This window comes from Puntigrus tetrazona, chromosome 5 (assembly GCF_018831695.1).
Source record: "Puntigrus tetrazona isolate hp1 chromosome 5, ASM1883169v1, whole genome shotgun sequence".
Taxonomy (NCBI): Eukaryota; Metazoa; Chordata; class Actinopteri; order Cypriniformes; family Cyprinidae; genus Puntigrus; species Puntigrus tetrazona.
In genome coordinates, this window is record NC_056703.1 from 17518899 (window position 1) to 17533943 (window position 15045).

General features: G+C 35.8%; 1 protein-coding gene across 1 annotated transcript; it reads left to right on the forward strand.

The window, feature by feature from the left end:
- The first annotated feature begins 7125 nt into the window (after positions 1 to 7125).
- On the forward strand, positions 7126 to 8455 carry LOC122345691 (cytochrome c oxidase subunit 7C, mitochondrial). Its single transcript, XM_043240097.1, is given in 4 exon segments — positions 7126 to 7301; positions 8039 to 8111; positions 8114 to 8175; positions 8365 to 8455. Coding segments are annotated over 3 exon segments (189 nt in total). The 5' UTR covers positions 7126 to 7226; the 3' UTR covers positions 8155 to 8175; positions 8365 to 8455.
- Positions 8456 to 15045: the final 6590 nt, after the last annotated feature.

Below are 15045 nucleotides of genomic sequence, written 5' to 3' on the forward strand. Positions count from 1 at the left end.
AGGTCATGCAGGTCTATTTTAATGCATTATTTTGGGGAGGTGAGCAAAAAGTCAATTCTCAGTACACATTCACCTATGCATCTCTGAGGAGGTCTTTGGGTAATGCTGAATTCAGCTCGTGAATGGAATTGTCTTCCAGTATTGATTCCATGCTGTCGCTCCATAAGAACATGATACTGGGTAACACTTTATAATAATGTTCAGCTGCAAGGCATTCATAAGCGATTAGTTAATGATGAACTAAACATTTACAAAAAAATCCATAAGCGATTTATTTATAAGTGATATGCTAACAATTTTGCTAACAAGTTTTGTTCATTCATTTTCAAAGTCATTTACATTTATAAGTAATTAGTGAATGATGAACTAATAAATAAATGTTTCTTAAGCAGCAAATATGAATTTTTAATGATTTCACAATATTACTGTTTCGTTGTAATTTTGATTTCTGAGGTATTATAACAAATGTTGACTGGTAGTGTGTGAACGAGAACTCTATATTTATATATATTAAAAATACATATATATATATATATATATATATATATATATATATATATATATATATATATATATATATATATACAGTAACATGGCTCAGAAATTTCAAGTATTGACTGACATATACAGCCCACACATTCAAAGCAGCTTCGCTCCACTGCAAAAACATATCATATAACAAGCGGAAATTGGCTCTCCTCTATGGCCACTTTTCATGGTCTGAACCTGCAGTGTATAAAATCATGGATGGTGCTTCTTGGCTTAAATCAATTTTGAGCAATGCATAAAACAGATTTGGATGATAGATCCCATCACACGGGCTGCACTTTCACAGCAAACAACATTAAAATGCGTGTGCATGTGATAAGACATCAAATGCACAGATAAAAGATCACGGAAAACACTTTCTGCTTTCATGAGGCATGAGTGTAGATTGCACATCTCATCCACTCTGAGTGTCTGAAGCTGAAAGCCAGAGTAATCTTTGGTTTTATAAGACTAAAATATCATAACACACCATCAAAATCATTTATTCTTTGTTCTTTATAATAAATGTATCTTTTAGTTTGGGTAACTGCCCATTCTCCCATTCCCATTCAGTGTGTTTTAATGTAGTCGATTAATGTATATGTTAATTTATTTAAGAATGCAGACATTAAATTGAAAAATTAAAATTATCTGCCACCAAAATTATTTTTGCGAAAGTGCATTGACATCCCTGCCTATCAAGTGAAACCAGGCTAGTTTTTTTCAGTTCAGTGTTTAATTAATGGCCTGTAGACCTTGTCTTAAACGTCTAGCTTGACTGGCTCTGCTGCTGCTTTCAGTAGGTCTGGAGGGGCAAACTGTCTTCGAAATAACAGACATTATCTGCTTCTACATTTAAATGCTGAAAGTCTCTTCTCTTGAGAGGAATTTCCATGCAGGTGGGTGAGACACTCAAGAGATGCAAAATAGACTCAACCTGTCATGAAGAATTTCTGTTTTCTTTTTTTTTTTGGCTTTTACCTCAAGTACAGAATATCAGCTTTGATACCACACTAACATACATAAAATGTAATTTAAAATGTACAACTTTTCTCTTCTGGGAAATGCAGTCCAAAAATATTGATGACTATCCATGCTTGCTTGATTGGGAGGAATGTTGCAGGATTTCCAACTTTATTTTTTTACACTGCCTCAGGAGACATAGGTAATGGGAGTTATTCCTGAAGGCAGAATAGGGCTATGGGCGTTTTTTTAGGCACATTCTGATTTGGGAAGTTTGATCTCTGGCAGAGAGACAGAGTCTGCGCAACACTGCTCCCTACAGGCCTTCAGATCAACAGCCAGAAGATTAGATGAAAGCCACCTCATGCTGAGCTGTAGTCTGTCTTGTCCTCAGGGTCAACAGAGGAAGGATTGGCTATGATTCACAAGCTGCTTGCATATTTAAGGCATCGGTTCCTGGCAATGAATACCTATAAAATTGGTTTAGCATTAAGCTATTTCCGTCATGAGACATTTTATGTTTCAGTAAAGGTGCGCTAGAAAGCTCCGGTGATGTTCATGTGGCTAATGAAGATCACAGGTCATTCAAATCTATTATTTATTGCACACTGTAAAGACAATCTGGTATCTATATCCAGTGATCATAAATGCTCTTAGAAAAACACTGTAAACAGAGCGGTTCTATAAATCGATCCTGATCTCACAGGAATTTAATGCTTTCTTTTATCCTGCAGTCTTTGCTCGGTTGTGGGCGAAGAGAAATCTAAGAAGTCTTTGCTTTTCCAGTTCATTCAGTTAGAGCCAAGGTCTATTTTCCTGCTGGGATCTGGTCGGCAGTAAACACAGGCTGTTCTACCTTATTTCATGTTAAAGATTAATATTTATCCACATGGGGTCTTGCTGCCCTGGGTTTACACCTGCGTCACTAATACATTCACATTCACTTTGTGTTTTTTAGTGGAGGGAGAAAAAAAAATGAATCAGAGGAATGTACAACAGAGCTCCTTTGAGAAAAAAAAAGGGTTACTAAATTGAATATTCCCTTTAATAAAAACATCAATTATTAAACTGCTTAAATCAATTTTACACAAGAAGCAAAAGCAAACTTTTATTCGTTGAGTGCACTGTTTATATCTCCTTGATTCAGTCAGATTTATTGAAAACAAAGCATTTGTGTGTGTGTGTGTGTGTGTGTGTGTGTGTGTGTGTGTGTGTGTGTGTGTGTGTGTGTGTGTGTGTTTGTGTGTGTGCTGCATGTGTGCTTCCTAAAAGCCTGTTAAAAAAGAAAAAAAAAAAAAAAAAAGACTGGAGGATTAATAAACCAATATTTGACCATTTTTAGATTATCAGTGTGCATATGTGCATAAGTAATAATAAAATTTTACTTGTCAGAAGATAGTATATTTATGTTTTTAAGGGAAATTGCCACCAAGCTTTTAGATATGATCACTGGCCATTTAGAAACGCATTGATAATTATGTCTTCATTTTCTTCTAAAGTTTAGAGCAAAAAAATAGACTCAGCATGAAACTTTTTACTGTACCTTCACTGTTACAATACATCACTGTGCAGCAAGCGTGTACTGTTTTCAGTCAAATCACAGCGTATCAACACACATTCAATACACCAGAAGATGTATCCTTGCATTGCGGCTGACACAGAACAGCGTTTGTTACTTCATTACTCGGCGGTCTATGGGACAGTCAAAAACCTTCCTGTTTTCACCCAGAATATCTGAAATGATGTTCTGAAGACAAACAAAAGCTTTTATAGGTTTGGAACGACATAGGGGTAAGTGATTAATGACACAATCTTCATTTTGCGTTGGAGTAACCCTATAATGCATGGATTATGAATATTGTAAACTACCAATATGTCAAAATATATACGTGCAGATTGTACGTGCACCGAGAAACAGCGTGCTCGTGCTCAAAAGTATGATCAAGCGTGCATCGTTTGCCTTTAAACAGGCCTAAATTAAAGGAAGTTAAGAATGAAGTTGCTGTAATTTCCCCAGCCTGTTTAAGTTTCTGTTTTTAAAATCGTAACTCAGTCTGAGAAATTTGTATCTGGACTCATAGCTCTCTAAGCCCAGGCCTTGGGGTAGAAAAGAAACCTTTCATCGCTCGTTTCTAACCTTGGGAAACAACAGATAAAGATGTCACTCTAAGCTCCCACCAAGAGGAAAAGTCACCTGATAAAGTATGCAATCTGTCTGCCTCTGGAGAAAAACAGAGGATGTTAAAACCAATCTCAGCCCACTGCATTCTTCCCACTATGAACATAATCTTTTCAGCACAGAAATGTCAGCCGCAACGATGCACGACATGTTAGCTGGTGGCACAGCTGCCAAAGCAAATTGATAAATTGATTAACATCTTTTGCCTAAAGTTACTGCTCATTTTGAACAGGGAATACCGTCTGCTCTGACAGGTGAGGTCGCCCCGGTAGTTTACAGTGTTGAGTGCATTTATTAAAGGCAGGCAAATGCACATTAAGGTTATTTGTACCAGATTGTATCGTACTCTTCGTTTCTTGTCTCTTTTCGCATGAGCAGATTTACATAGTCAATGAGCTCTGAATTATTTATTCAAGAAAATGTCTTTACTTTAGCAACACGGAATCCATCAACACAAGGTGCGGCGGACGGGTAAAATATACAGTACTAACAAACTGACAGAAAAATAACACAATAGAAAATTACATACGTTCCAAACACATCGTTATAGAGTGCAATGGTCTGGAAATAAAAATCCCATTCGTTTCTCCATAGGGGAATTGATTTTTAATGATAAGCGAGGCTAAGATAGAACTACTCTGAGCTACGAGGTGGTTATTCGTTCATATACACTACTGTTAAAGACATATGTTTTAAATAATCATGTTTGACAACGTATAAATAAAAAAATACATTACCAATTATTCTGCAAAACAATATCCATGAATCGGAAGATTTCAAAAAGATAACTGCCCCTTAAAAAAGGATCCAGTTATCCACTCCCATGAAGCAAAAATAAACAAATAAATAAAAAATAAGTCTCCCTAAGCTATTAAAAACAGTTTTAAAAAAGCTATTAACATGTTTTATGTGTGTGCATATTTTGCAAAAAACATATGTTGTTTCTATATACATAATTAACATATTTAAAAGAACAGTTTATAATATTCATCCATCGTTTTTATTACAATTTTGCCCTCCTCGCATTACAACAATTAGCACACAATCTTGTAACTTTTAATCATGTAACCTATTGTAAGTTTGCAATGTTATGGTTTACATCATAGCTAGTTGCTTTCGTTCAAAGCTTATAACAAATATGTTTGAAATACCATATGGCAAAAAATAAATAAGAAAAACACTTCCACCGAAAAAATGAGTGATCACTCTTATAAAACCTCAGACAGACACTTCTCTTTGTACAATGATGACCGGGCAATTATACTTGATACATTTATCTGTCAATCAGAAGATGAAACGCTTTACAAATGTTCATTGTCATCTTGCTTTTGGAGCTATAAGTAAATGCTAATGGTCTTTTAAGATTTGACTAAGCAATTGTCAGTACATTTTGTTCTCAGTTTCCACCCTTCCATTAATGGACTGCCTCCTGTGTACAAGAAAACTGATTTAGCTCATTTAGCTTTTATATATATATTTTTAGAGAATATCATAATTTTCTGCATATCCCTCTAATAAAAAAATAAATAAATAAACACTTACACCATGACAGCACCTAACAATACACTGTATAAAATCAATCTGAAACTTAGATATCATTTCATCATGTTGTATTAAAAATAAATAAAAATACAATATTTTAATACCAATAAATAATTCAATGACAGCAAGGTTTTCAAAAATAAAACAGCTTGTTATGGAATTTCTTTACGTATTGCCGTGAAGTTTATGGTAGTTGAGAGCAGATGCATTACCCTGAATACTTCATTATTTTAACTATTTGCTAAGTGTGAGCAGAGACAGGTGGTAGCTGTACAGGTTAAGGCCTTTTGCTGATGGATGCAGCATCAGTGAGGAGGGCAGGCAACTATGTCTCATGAAAACCAAACATGCATACTCAAACACCGGGATAACATATTCAAACACGCTGCGGCTTTGAGACAAACAAGCTGTCGTGACAAGAAAATTCTTATAAGGCTGAAGGGATGAGAAGGTGAAACAGTCAGTTGCTAATCATGTATTTCACAGTGGAAAAAAAAAACTTTGAGCAGAATTTGTAATATACTTGAATTGCACCTATATTCTGTTCATTTTGACCAGTGACCTGGATTTCAGGTTCCCTAAGTCTGAAGCAAAATGAAATGTACGGAGAAAAAAAAGGCTCATTTGACACCATTTGGTGCAGATCTAAAAAGCTAAAACTTACATATAATGTTTTGAAAAGATTATTTGGTTAGTCTATTTGTGTCAGATAGAGAAAAACCTCTGAGATGAAAGAAAATGCTAAAATCTAATTGCAAGACTTGGAGAGCTGTTCTCCTTGACATGAAAGAAATGAAAAGCGTAAATTTTTTATAGTCCTCCCCATCTTAGAGTCAATGAATGTACTGAACAACAGCTGAATATAGCCCAAAATCATTTTTATTGTCGTTACTGTACATTCTTTATATCTACTGCATAAACCAAGCGGAACAGAGCCCAGCAGGGAATGAGTGTTTCTCTGTCACTCTTCCATTGCATTGAGGACCTCCGAGTAAATATGAGAAATGACCAAGAATATTTAATGAACATTATCTTAAATTGCCCAGAATTCATCCAGGGACATCTATTACTGAGAATTGACTTAAATGATCACATTGCAAGCTACCTAAAGATGAATTAGATATTCTCCAGCACGGCAAACTCTACAAAGTGCTTCGGTCCTAAATTATTTACTGCAGTAAACTTTTTATGCCACACAAATGTAAGTGGTTTCATAATGGCAGTTTTATCAATGCCTACTGCTAGGACAGCTGCTTTGAAGTGAACTGTAATGAAATTCAAGTATTAGAATAAATGTTTCACATACAGTTGTTTACACTAAAAGATAGGGTTAAAGAACGGTTAAAGTGTTCCACTCAGCCTGCCCCAAATATACCTGCCTGAACTTTTTTTAGTGTTTCTGGAAACCTTCTTAAGTTGGAATTAAACTTTGCAGGATGTGTGCCTTCCAGCAGCAGGGTTGTACATCCCTATCAGTGCCAGTGCCACAAAAGAAAATAGCTTGCCTGTGTATTGCAAAATAAGGTGGATACCTGTGACTGAAAATGCAACATATGTTATATATAAATTCAAGCTCTATGTAGCTATCACTAAGTCTTTGTTTGTACAAATCATTAATAATACTGTGAAGGACAAATGCAATGAGTGCATCAAATGTTGCTTCTGCTCAGCTGGGGAAAATATCTGCGGTAGGATTAGTTACCTTATTGGTTACTAGCGCTAACTATAGGCTGTTGAAACAGGGAAAAAAAATCACCAAACGTATAAAAAAAATTATATTGGTAATTATTCAAGTTATGTTTAACTTAATCTGATTGTTTAGTCTTAGTGTAGCCCATAGACTAAAAAAGCCTACGTGACTTGTAAGACGTCTGCATTAAAACTACATTTCCCATAATAACTTGCGGCGAAACGATTACGTTACCCATAAGGCTGTTCGCCCTCTATCTCCAGACAGGAAGGTCGTTGAGAGTCAGACTCAGGTTGAGCAGATCTCACATTTTAGCAGTAAACGATGCTCGGACAAGCCGTGCGACGCTTCGCCACCTCTGCGGTTCGCTCTAGTCACTATGCGGAGGGACCAGGAAAGGTGAGGAGATTTTAGGATATGGGAAAAACGTCCCCTCTGCGTCTATATGACTGATCGGCGCAGGCCTTGGGCTCGTTTGAAGCGCAACCATATGTTGTTTTGAGTATTTAGTTAAAAACGATCGGGTTGATTTGCACATAGCTGTTGTTAAGCTTATATAAATGTGTTTATTAAGGTGTTAAACGACGATTATAGTGGTCCTGCAAGAGAGCAATCCAGGAGTGTCTTTAGCTTAGCATAGTTTAGCTTAGCATGTTCAGGCCATTTCGCTTGTCTACGTTAACCCGATATTTTACCTAAAGGATGACCTTCAATAATTTTCAATATAAATGCGTTCGTCTGCTTTAATTATTTAGCCAGTTAGGTGTTTTTTTTATTCAAATACGGTTTAATGGTGTTTAATGTCCTTGTATTGGCATAGCTATATTTAGCTTCTAAATATTTTATTTAGGCTATCTATATAGTGGCTACTGCAAAGATCATAGAAAAGTTATGTAAACTCTAGTATAAATAGTCTTTTCAACTAGTATACAATTTCTAATTTAGAAACTAAAGTTCTAATTACTCTTATCTAGTTTTATTCATGAATGCAGTGTGAAATTAGATACAGTGATGACAAATGACTGGACATTCATTGCTCAGAAACTGCCGGATCTGTTTAGTCACTTGAGAATTTTGACTAGTATGCAATTCATTTCAAAGCATTAATTTGTTCCATTTTTTTTATATGAATACAGAACTTGCCGTTCTCTGTAGAGAACAAGTGGAGGCTTCTTGGCATGATGGTGCTGTTCTTTGGCAGTGGATTTGCCTTCCCTTCATTGTCGTCAGGCACCAGATCCTGAAGAAGTGAAGCTCCTACCAGTCACACATTGTAAGTAACTTTTATATTACACATTCTGAGCACACATGCTTTACAAGCTCGTCTCTAAGTGACCTTTTGATGCTCTTTATCTTAATTAAAATTTGAACACAGTGTGAAGACGGTAAGCACTTAATAATTTAGGATGCCAATTTTTTATTCTCCGCTTACATTGCTCCTTTGTGTTTTTTTGTTTTTTAGGTCAGTGTGATTCTTGTACAACACAGCTCTCAGTTTCTTCTGGTGTGGATCCTGTGATGTTATTGTAAATAAAATGACCAATTTACCTTGCTATGTTTTTCTCATTCTTTATTTCATGCTTTTTTGAAAAAAAAAAAAGCATAGGCTAAAATTACATAAATTCAAGGTGTCCTTGTTGAGCAATATTAACTACATATACTTTCTATGAAGTTAGGTTTAGGATTAGAATTTGAGTTGGGGTTACTGGCACTTAATTATTGAACAATTATAATAATGAGGAGGAGGTCGTGTAGCATGCAACAAGGACACCTTAAAATAAAATGTTTCTTCCGGGTGTTTACTTGGATTGAATCATTCCAGAGTCTGTTACTACTTATCCAATGAACAAAATTGCATATTAAATTAAAACGTACAATAAAATGTTTACTTAAGCGCTGGTACAATGTTTGCTATAAATTATTGGCCTCAAATCCAGCTCTGCACAGTTTTGCTCCAGCCCTAATCAAACACACCTGATCCAGCTAATCAAGGTCTTTAGGAAACTTTCAAGGTTTTTTTTTTTTGAGCTAAACTGCAGAGCTGTGGCGCTCCATGAAGTGAGTCCGAGACCAACACTTTGATAGTTTATCCAAAAAATGAAATTCTGTTACCATGTCGTCGCCCTCTACTTGTTTTAAACCTGTATGAGTTTCAGCTGACGCTAGCCATCGACTTCCGTAGTATTTTGTTGCTTAACTGTTTGGTTAGTGGCAATCTTCAAAATATATTTTTGTTCCAACAATAAAAAAAGAATCTCCTGCAGGTTTGGAACAACTTGAGGGGTGAGTAAATGACGGTTCTTTTTTTTAATCTTTAATGTGAAAAAGGCTGCGAAATATCAGAAGTTCGCAGCACTGTATGTGTTGTTCACACACAGAACTCCAGGAAAATTACAATTTAATGAGAATGAAATGCAACGGCATGATTGCAGTATATAAGGATTTAAAATGGTGTTCTCTACATACGCAGAGAAGTCATTCACTAACAGCTGGGAAGGCGTTTGGAAGGGTATTGTTTTCCCTCTGCGATTCTCAGCTTTATGCCTCTGCTGCTGAATTTCATATATGAACCCATTATAGTTCAATTAACCTTCTACTGCCAAAAGCTATAAATATCTAGGAACAAAACAACAGGGAGGGAGTCTTGCAAAATGACAGGGTAATATTGGAAAAGAACTGGCCTTACGATTTTTACTTCACTGGGAACTGGCTCGCTCGAGTTTTATGTACGTCATTCAAGGGAATGTGGCTTGCCAATTTTTGAGAAGACCAAAGGGGTGGTAAGACGAGAAACGAGCAGTAAAACTAGCTTGTTATAAAACATTCAGACCCTACTGGTCATGTACAATTCGGTTGCTTGATAAATTCAGCTTTTTTTTTTTTCACTGCACGGATTCACATGGGGATGTCGTTTCTCGACATCCACTTCACAGTTGGTTTTTAGTCTATTTTAAACAAACGCAGGATCTCTCCCACTCAGAAAACTGAAAAAAAAAGATCATCACTTCATATAGCCCACTCGAATGATAATTATATTACATATTCACCTTTAAGTATATTTTGCCAAACGGCTCCTAGGCTCTTGTTGTGAGCATGTTATCTCTGGTCAGTGTGACTTTGAGAGACCTCTTAGCGTTCTGGCTTAGTGTAAGCGTTTATGTCTCACTTTGTCCTTGAGAACAAAGATGCTATCTTTGCTGGTGCCAGAATGCTAAGGTCAAACAGAACAGGCCATTAAAAACCAGCCATCCCTAAATCAAAGTCTGCCAGATTGTATGATAACTCTTCCCTGGACACAGGCCCTGATTAAAACAAAGCAGCGCCATTAAAAATCAATTCCATAATTGTATATTAATGTTTAATGATTTTGGACCGTCATGCAGCGCTATAAAGTTAATGTACCATCAAATTTGCCACAAGCAATGAAAGCGAAGGCAACAATAAACCGCGTGCGTTAATTTTGGATGAATTTGTATTTCCTCCTGAATAGAACGTTAAATTCCAGTCGGTTTAATGGAAAGCCACCATTTTACCTCTGGGCTTTTTATATCTCGTTTAAGCTAAGATGTCTGAATGGATCTAACTTTTTAGCTTAACTGCTGAAATAATTAGCTGCTTTTAATTAGCTCAAGTTTCACTCATTCTCTGTTCTCTGGTTGTTTAATGGCTGTTAATTTGTATTTGGCTATACCATGACTTTCAATGGAGAAAAGACGTACACACAGTGGGTTTTAAGTCCAGTTGTGGGAAAGATGCCTTCAGGATTGCTGTACTTACTTGAATGGATAACCTACGGTTTAAAGTGGAAGATTACGCCAAAATGAAAGTTCAGCCTTCATTTATTGTTTTAAATCTGTATGACTTATTACATAAAATAGGATATTATACAGTGGAAGTCAGTGTGCAGTAAGATGTAACTCGCTTTCACAAAAAGACAAATTGAGCAAAATATTTACATTTTATTGTGTATAGTTTCAAACCCTCTAATCATACTTTGTTAAATTAAATTAAAATTAGCCCAAAACAAACTGTAAATGTAATGCGAGCTGTCTTTCGCATAAGCTATGCTGCTTTATTCTAGCAAACAGGGAAAAAAACTGCCTATTAGGCTGAGAGCTTTATTTTGTTGGATGATCTTGTCAGAAGAATACTACAGTCAGTTCCTGGCATTTCTTTTAGACTTTAATTAGGGTCATTTATTTGACTATTATTTAATTATGGTCAAAAATAAATAAAAATGATAAAAAAAACATATCATTATTTAGCTTTAAATTTCTCTTGGCATATTTTCGAAAATACCCTAAATGCTGTCAAAGATAAATTGCTGTGAATTGGTCACTTGCCTTTGAGTAAAATGTGTATTTTTCATCTATTTGCTGCAGTACTTTCTGAGTAGCTCACCACAAAATATTCTCAAAATTTAGCAACACGGGAACTGTTCTTATGATGGCTTTTATTTGTGATGTCAATGGCCTAAAGGGGGAAGTCTACAGATGAATCAGGAATGCAATGTCAAAAACGAACATGTTGTTTTCGAAGTTAATGACGGAAAAAGAGATCTAGCAAACTCGCACGCTATAAAATGTTTATGTAAAATTACATTTTAAATAACGAATGTCTACGTAGACATTTAGCATATAGACTGGAGACATTATACCGTGCTTAGTGATAAAACTACCAGAGCCTAATGAGACATTGAGAGGGTGGTGACATATCGTTCTAGTAAATAGTAAATAGGATTGGCCGAGAGTCTATAACTCTCCCATTATGCCTTTTCTCTGCCGCATTGTTGTTTTTCGTGGAGTTTGGGGGCTGTATGTGGATCATTATTTGTTCCTTTTCGCAGCTGCAAGCTCTCTTTCCCACCCACGGACAGAAATAGATGTCTTTTGAACCTGACGTCTTGACGGTTCTGAGGTCTCATCTGTTAGTTTCTACCTGTGGTTGTTCATGCAATGGCAAACATCATCTGGCCTCTAAAATACGCCCTCACAAAACAAGTCATCAAGTCCCCGATGCAATATGTGTTCCACTAGAGAGGTAGCAGACACTTGTCTTTATTATAACTCTGTCCTTCATGCCACAGCAGTAAAATAAGATCCTTTCTCAGTGTTTATCGAGCACATCTGACCTTTTAATGAAAAGTGCATTTACTAAAGATAAATCATGATGGTTGTTGGAGTCTTTTAATAGGATTGAAATAAAGAAATGGCTATTGCATTGAAAATCATGACCAAAAGGGACAAATTAAGAAAATTACAACTGTGCAGTGGACTTGGGTGGTTTATGACATTATGTTTAAAAAAAAAAAAAAAAAAAAAAAAAAAAAAAAAAAAAAATGTTTTTGTTTGTTTTTTAGAGAGTCATAGCATAGAGAATCAAGGCAACCAGCTTCAGCAGATTTGGTAGTTTTTCTCAACTTTTGTTCTACAAACTTAAAACAAGAAGTTGAGAAAACTCAAAAATACTTTTTTTTGCATGTCCACTGATGCTTTCGGCAGGAGCCTATGGCAGAGGATACTCTGTGTTCCACAGTAAAGGTATTTCTTATAATGAAACAAACTGCTTTTGAAAAACGATACATTGACACCTATATTAAATGTTGCCTGATATGGATTGCTGCATAATATATGAAACAAAACAGGAGCGATGCGAGAACCTTGCATCTCAGCAGGATGGTTTTGCTGGAAATAAAACCTTTAGACAGCTGCTGATAATGCGGATCAGCCTGGTACAAACTGTTAAAAATTGCTAAACTTACTCTTTGTCTTTCTCAACAATTTCAGTGACTGACAGTTTTGTCACCCAGGCAGTTCACTGATGACAACAGTAAGAGCTTGTCATTTTTGCAATTTGCAGCTCCTATTGCTGTCATTTGTTTCTGCCTTGACATGCACAACAGCAGAAATACGATCAATTGCAGACGCCCTTATTTCAGTTATTGTTTTCAATTTCAGTGCCTTTTTATTGTTGTCATCATCATCACAAAAGGTTTATTTCATTTCAAGACCTGAAAAGACATTGTGCTGCTGCGGCTTGTTTGAATTTAGATGGTGATACGCCTTCCTTTGGGATTTAGTTTGAAATACTGTGGGCTGTTTGTTAAAACTGTGGATCAATAGTTTACCATGTTTCTATAAATGAAAGAGATGATTCCTGAGGCTTACTTCAAAACTACAGATGTGAAAACATTAAGATGTTAATTCTTTAGTAGTACAAAATACTAAAAAGTCTCCATAAAAAGGTAAGACTTTGTAGGTTTTATATAACTTTATAAATCCAGCTTCCACTTTCATTTGCCTTTTTCAACATTATAGAAACTTTAATCACATAATCTGAGCACAACATAATCTGTATATGTACGATGTGTTTCTCTTTACTCTTATTGTGTCTTTCATTTGTAACTTATAGATGACTTTGTTTTGTCTTTATCAGTGTCACTTAAAAACACAATGCTCTCTATTGCACAGCATGGTGTTTTGTCTTGCAAGGAGTGCAGTACTTTGTCTTTTTAAAGTCAGATCTTCATTTCCCACCAGCTGGAACAGAGGAAATGCTACAAAGGCACTGCTCATTTGACTCTCCTCTTTCCCTGTAAATGTGATACTGATGTTGTTTAACCAAGACAATGCAAAGATGAAATATCCACAGACACTGAACTTGTCATCCTTTCAACGTAAATCATTTACAAAACGACTCCGTCAGATAATTCAAAGTCCTTGTCTTGTACTAAGGTTCATACTCTGTATGAGGTGCGTACTTTCACTGTTAGACTTATGCATGGTATTGTTACGGTAACTTACTGGCAGCACTATTACCAAGATTTACAGTATGTTGCCCTTACTGCAGTTTTATTTTACAGTATGATGCCCTTACTGCAACTTAGTTTTACAGTATAACACTAAAGTAGTTTTATTGTAATTTATTTTACACTTTATTATATAATAACTTTATTTTTAATACTTTACATAGGTAATAAATTTAGTAAATTCCAGAAAAGTGACTTGAGTCCATCTACAACAGTATATATTTGAAGTGCCCGCGCTGGGTTATGGTGCATTCGTTACATTTTAATAAGCTTAAAACATATAAGGCCAAGTAAGGCTATGTGCACATTGTATGATGTTTTAGGCTTATTAAAATCTGGCTTCTTCATTTACAATAGCACTATTGCTTTTGTGTAAACAGTAAAGTACCGCAAATTCACAGATATGGTAAATTACCCATTATGCAGTGCATGTTACATTAACCATGATTTATATATATGGCATTTTACTGTCATTTTTACAGTAACTGTAAAACTACAGGAAAGTGCAACAGTGTTTAGTATGTGTTGTATGTGCTATATGTTGTTGTTCGTCATATTCACTCCTCCCCTCACTGCAGCCGCCTACTCTCGTTTCCATTTCAAGTGAGGATGGTGCATCAGAAACAAGCCTGTTTATGTAGTTTATGTATCATCCGTTAGCATAAGCGTGAAAAAAATATGTATCTCATACGGAGAGTGTGTGAACCTGGCGTCAAGTCTGTATGCCTGAACGAGTAGTGTGGTTTCGATCCACTTGTTTCGTTAGCCGTTTGATGTTTCTCATATGTAGTGCTGATGAGTTGGGCAACGCGGTGGTCACGCCAGTCGCAATGGCAGAAAAATTGTTACATTTGGTCACAGTCTAGAGCCCTGGATACAATACGTCTAGTCTACTGCTTTACAGTTATTGATTATTTACTATAACTCAAATGATGCAATTTTTGTGAAAGATGACAAACAAACGACACTGTATTGAATTCCATTCAGTTCAGTTCCGGCCTCAGCGCCCCACTCAATTATTTCTGAATACTTTTAATAGCTTTAATTTTACTTTAATTTTAAGTAGCTTTCCAGGTCTCTATAATTTGGTTCCTGACAGAAGTCTATTTCAACTTTTGTTGCAATGCTAATTGATTTTCGTGATCCATAAGCTTTGAGTGGATTTGCCTTATCGTGGATTAGCTATGTGATACGCCTCTCTTTCCAGAATCGTTTTGCCTGATTTTTGCATGGGTGGCATGAGAAAGGGTTGTAAAAAGTTAATTACATTTTATAGAGGCCAAAAATTGTCTTCCATATGAAGCTGAATTAGAAGACTAATGGTTTAAATGACTC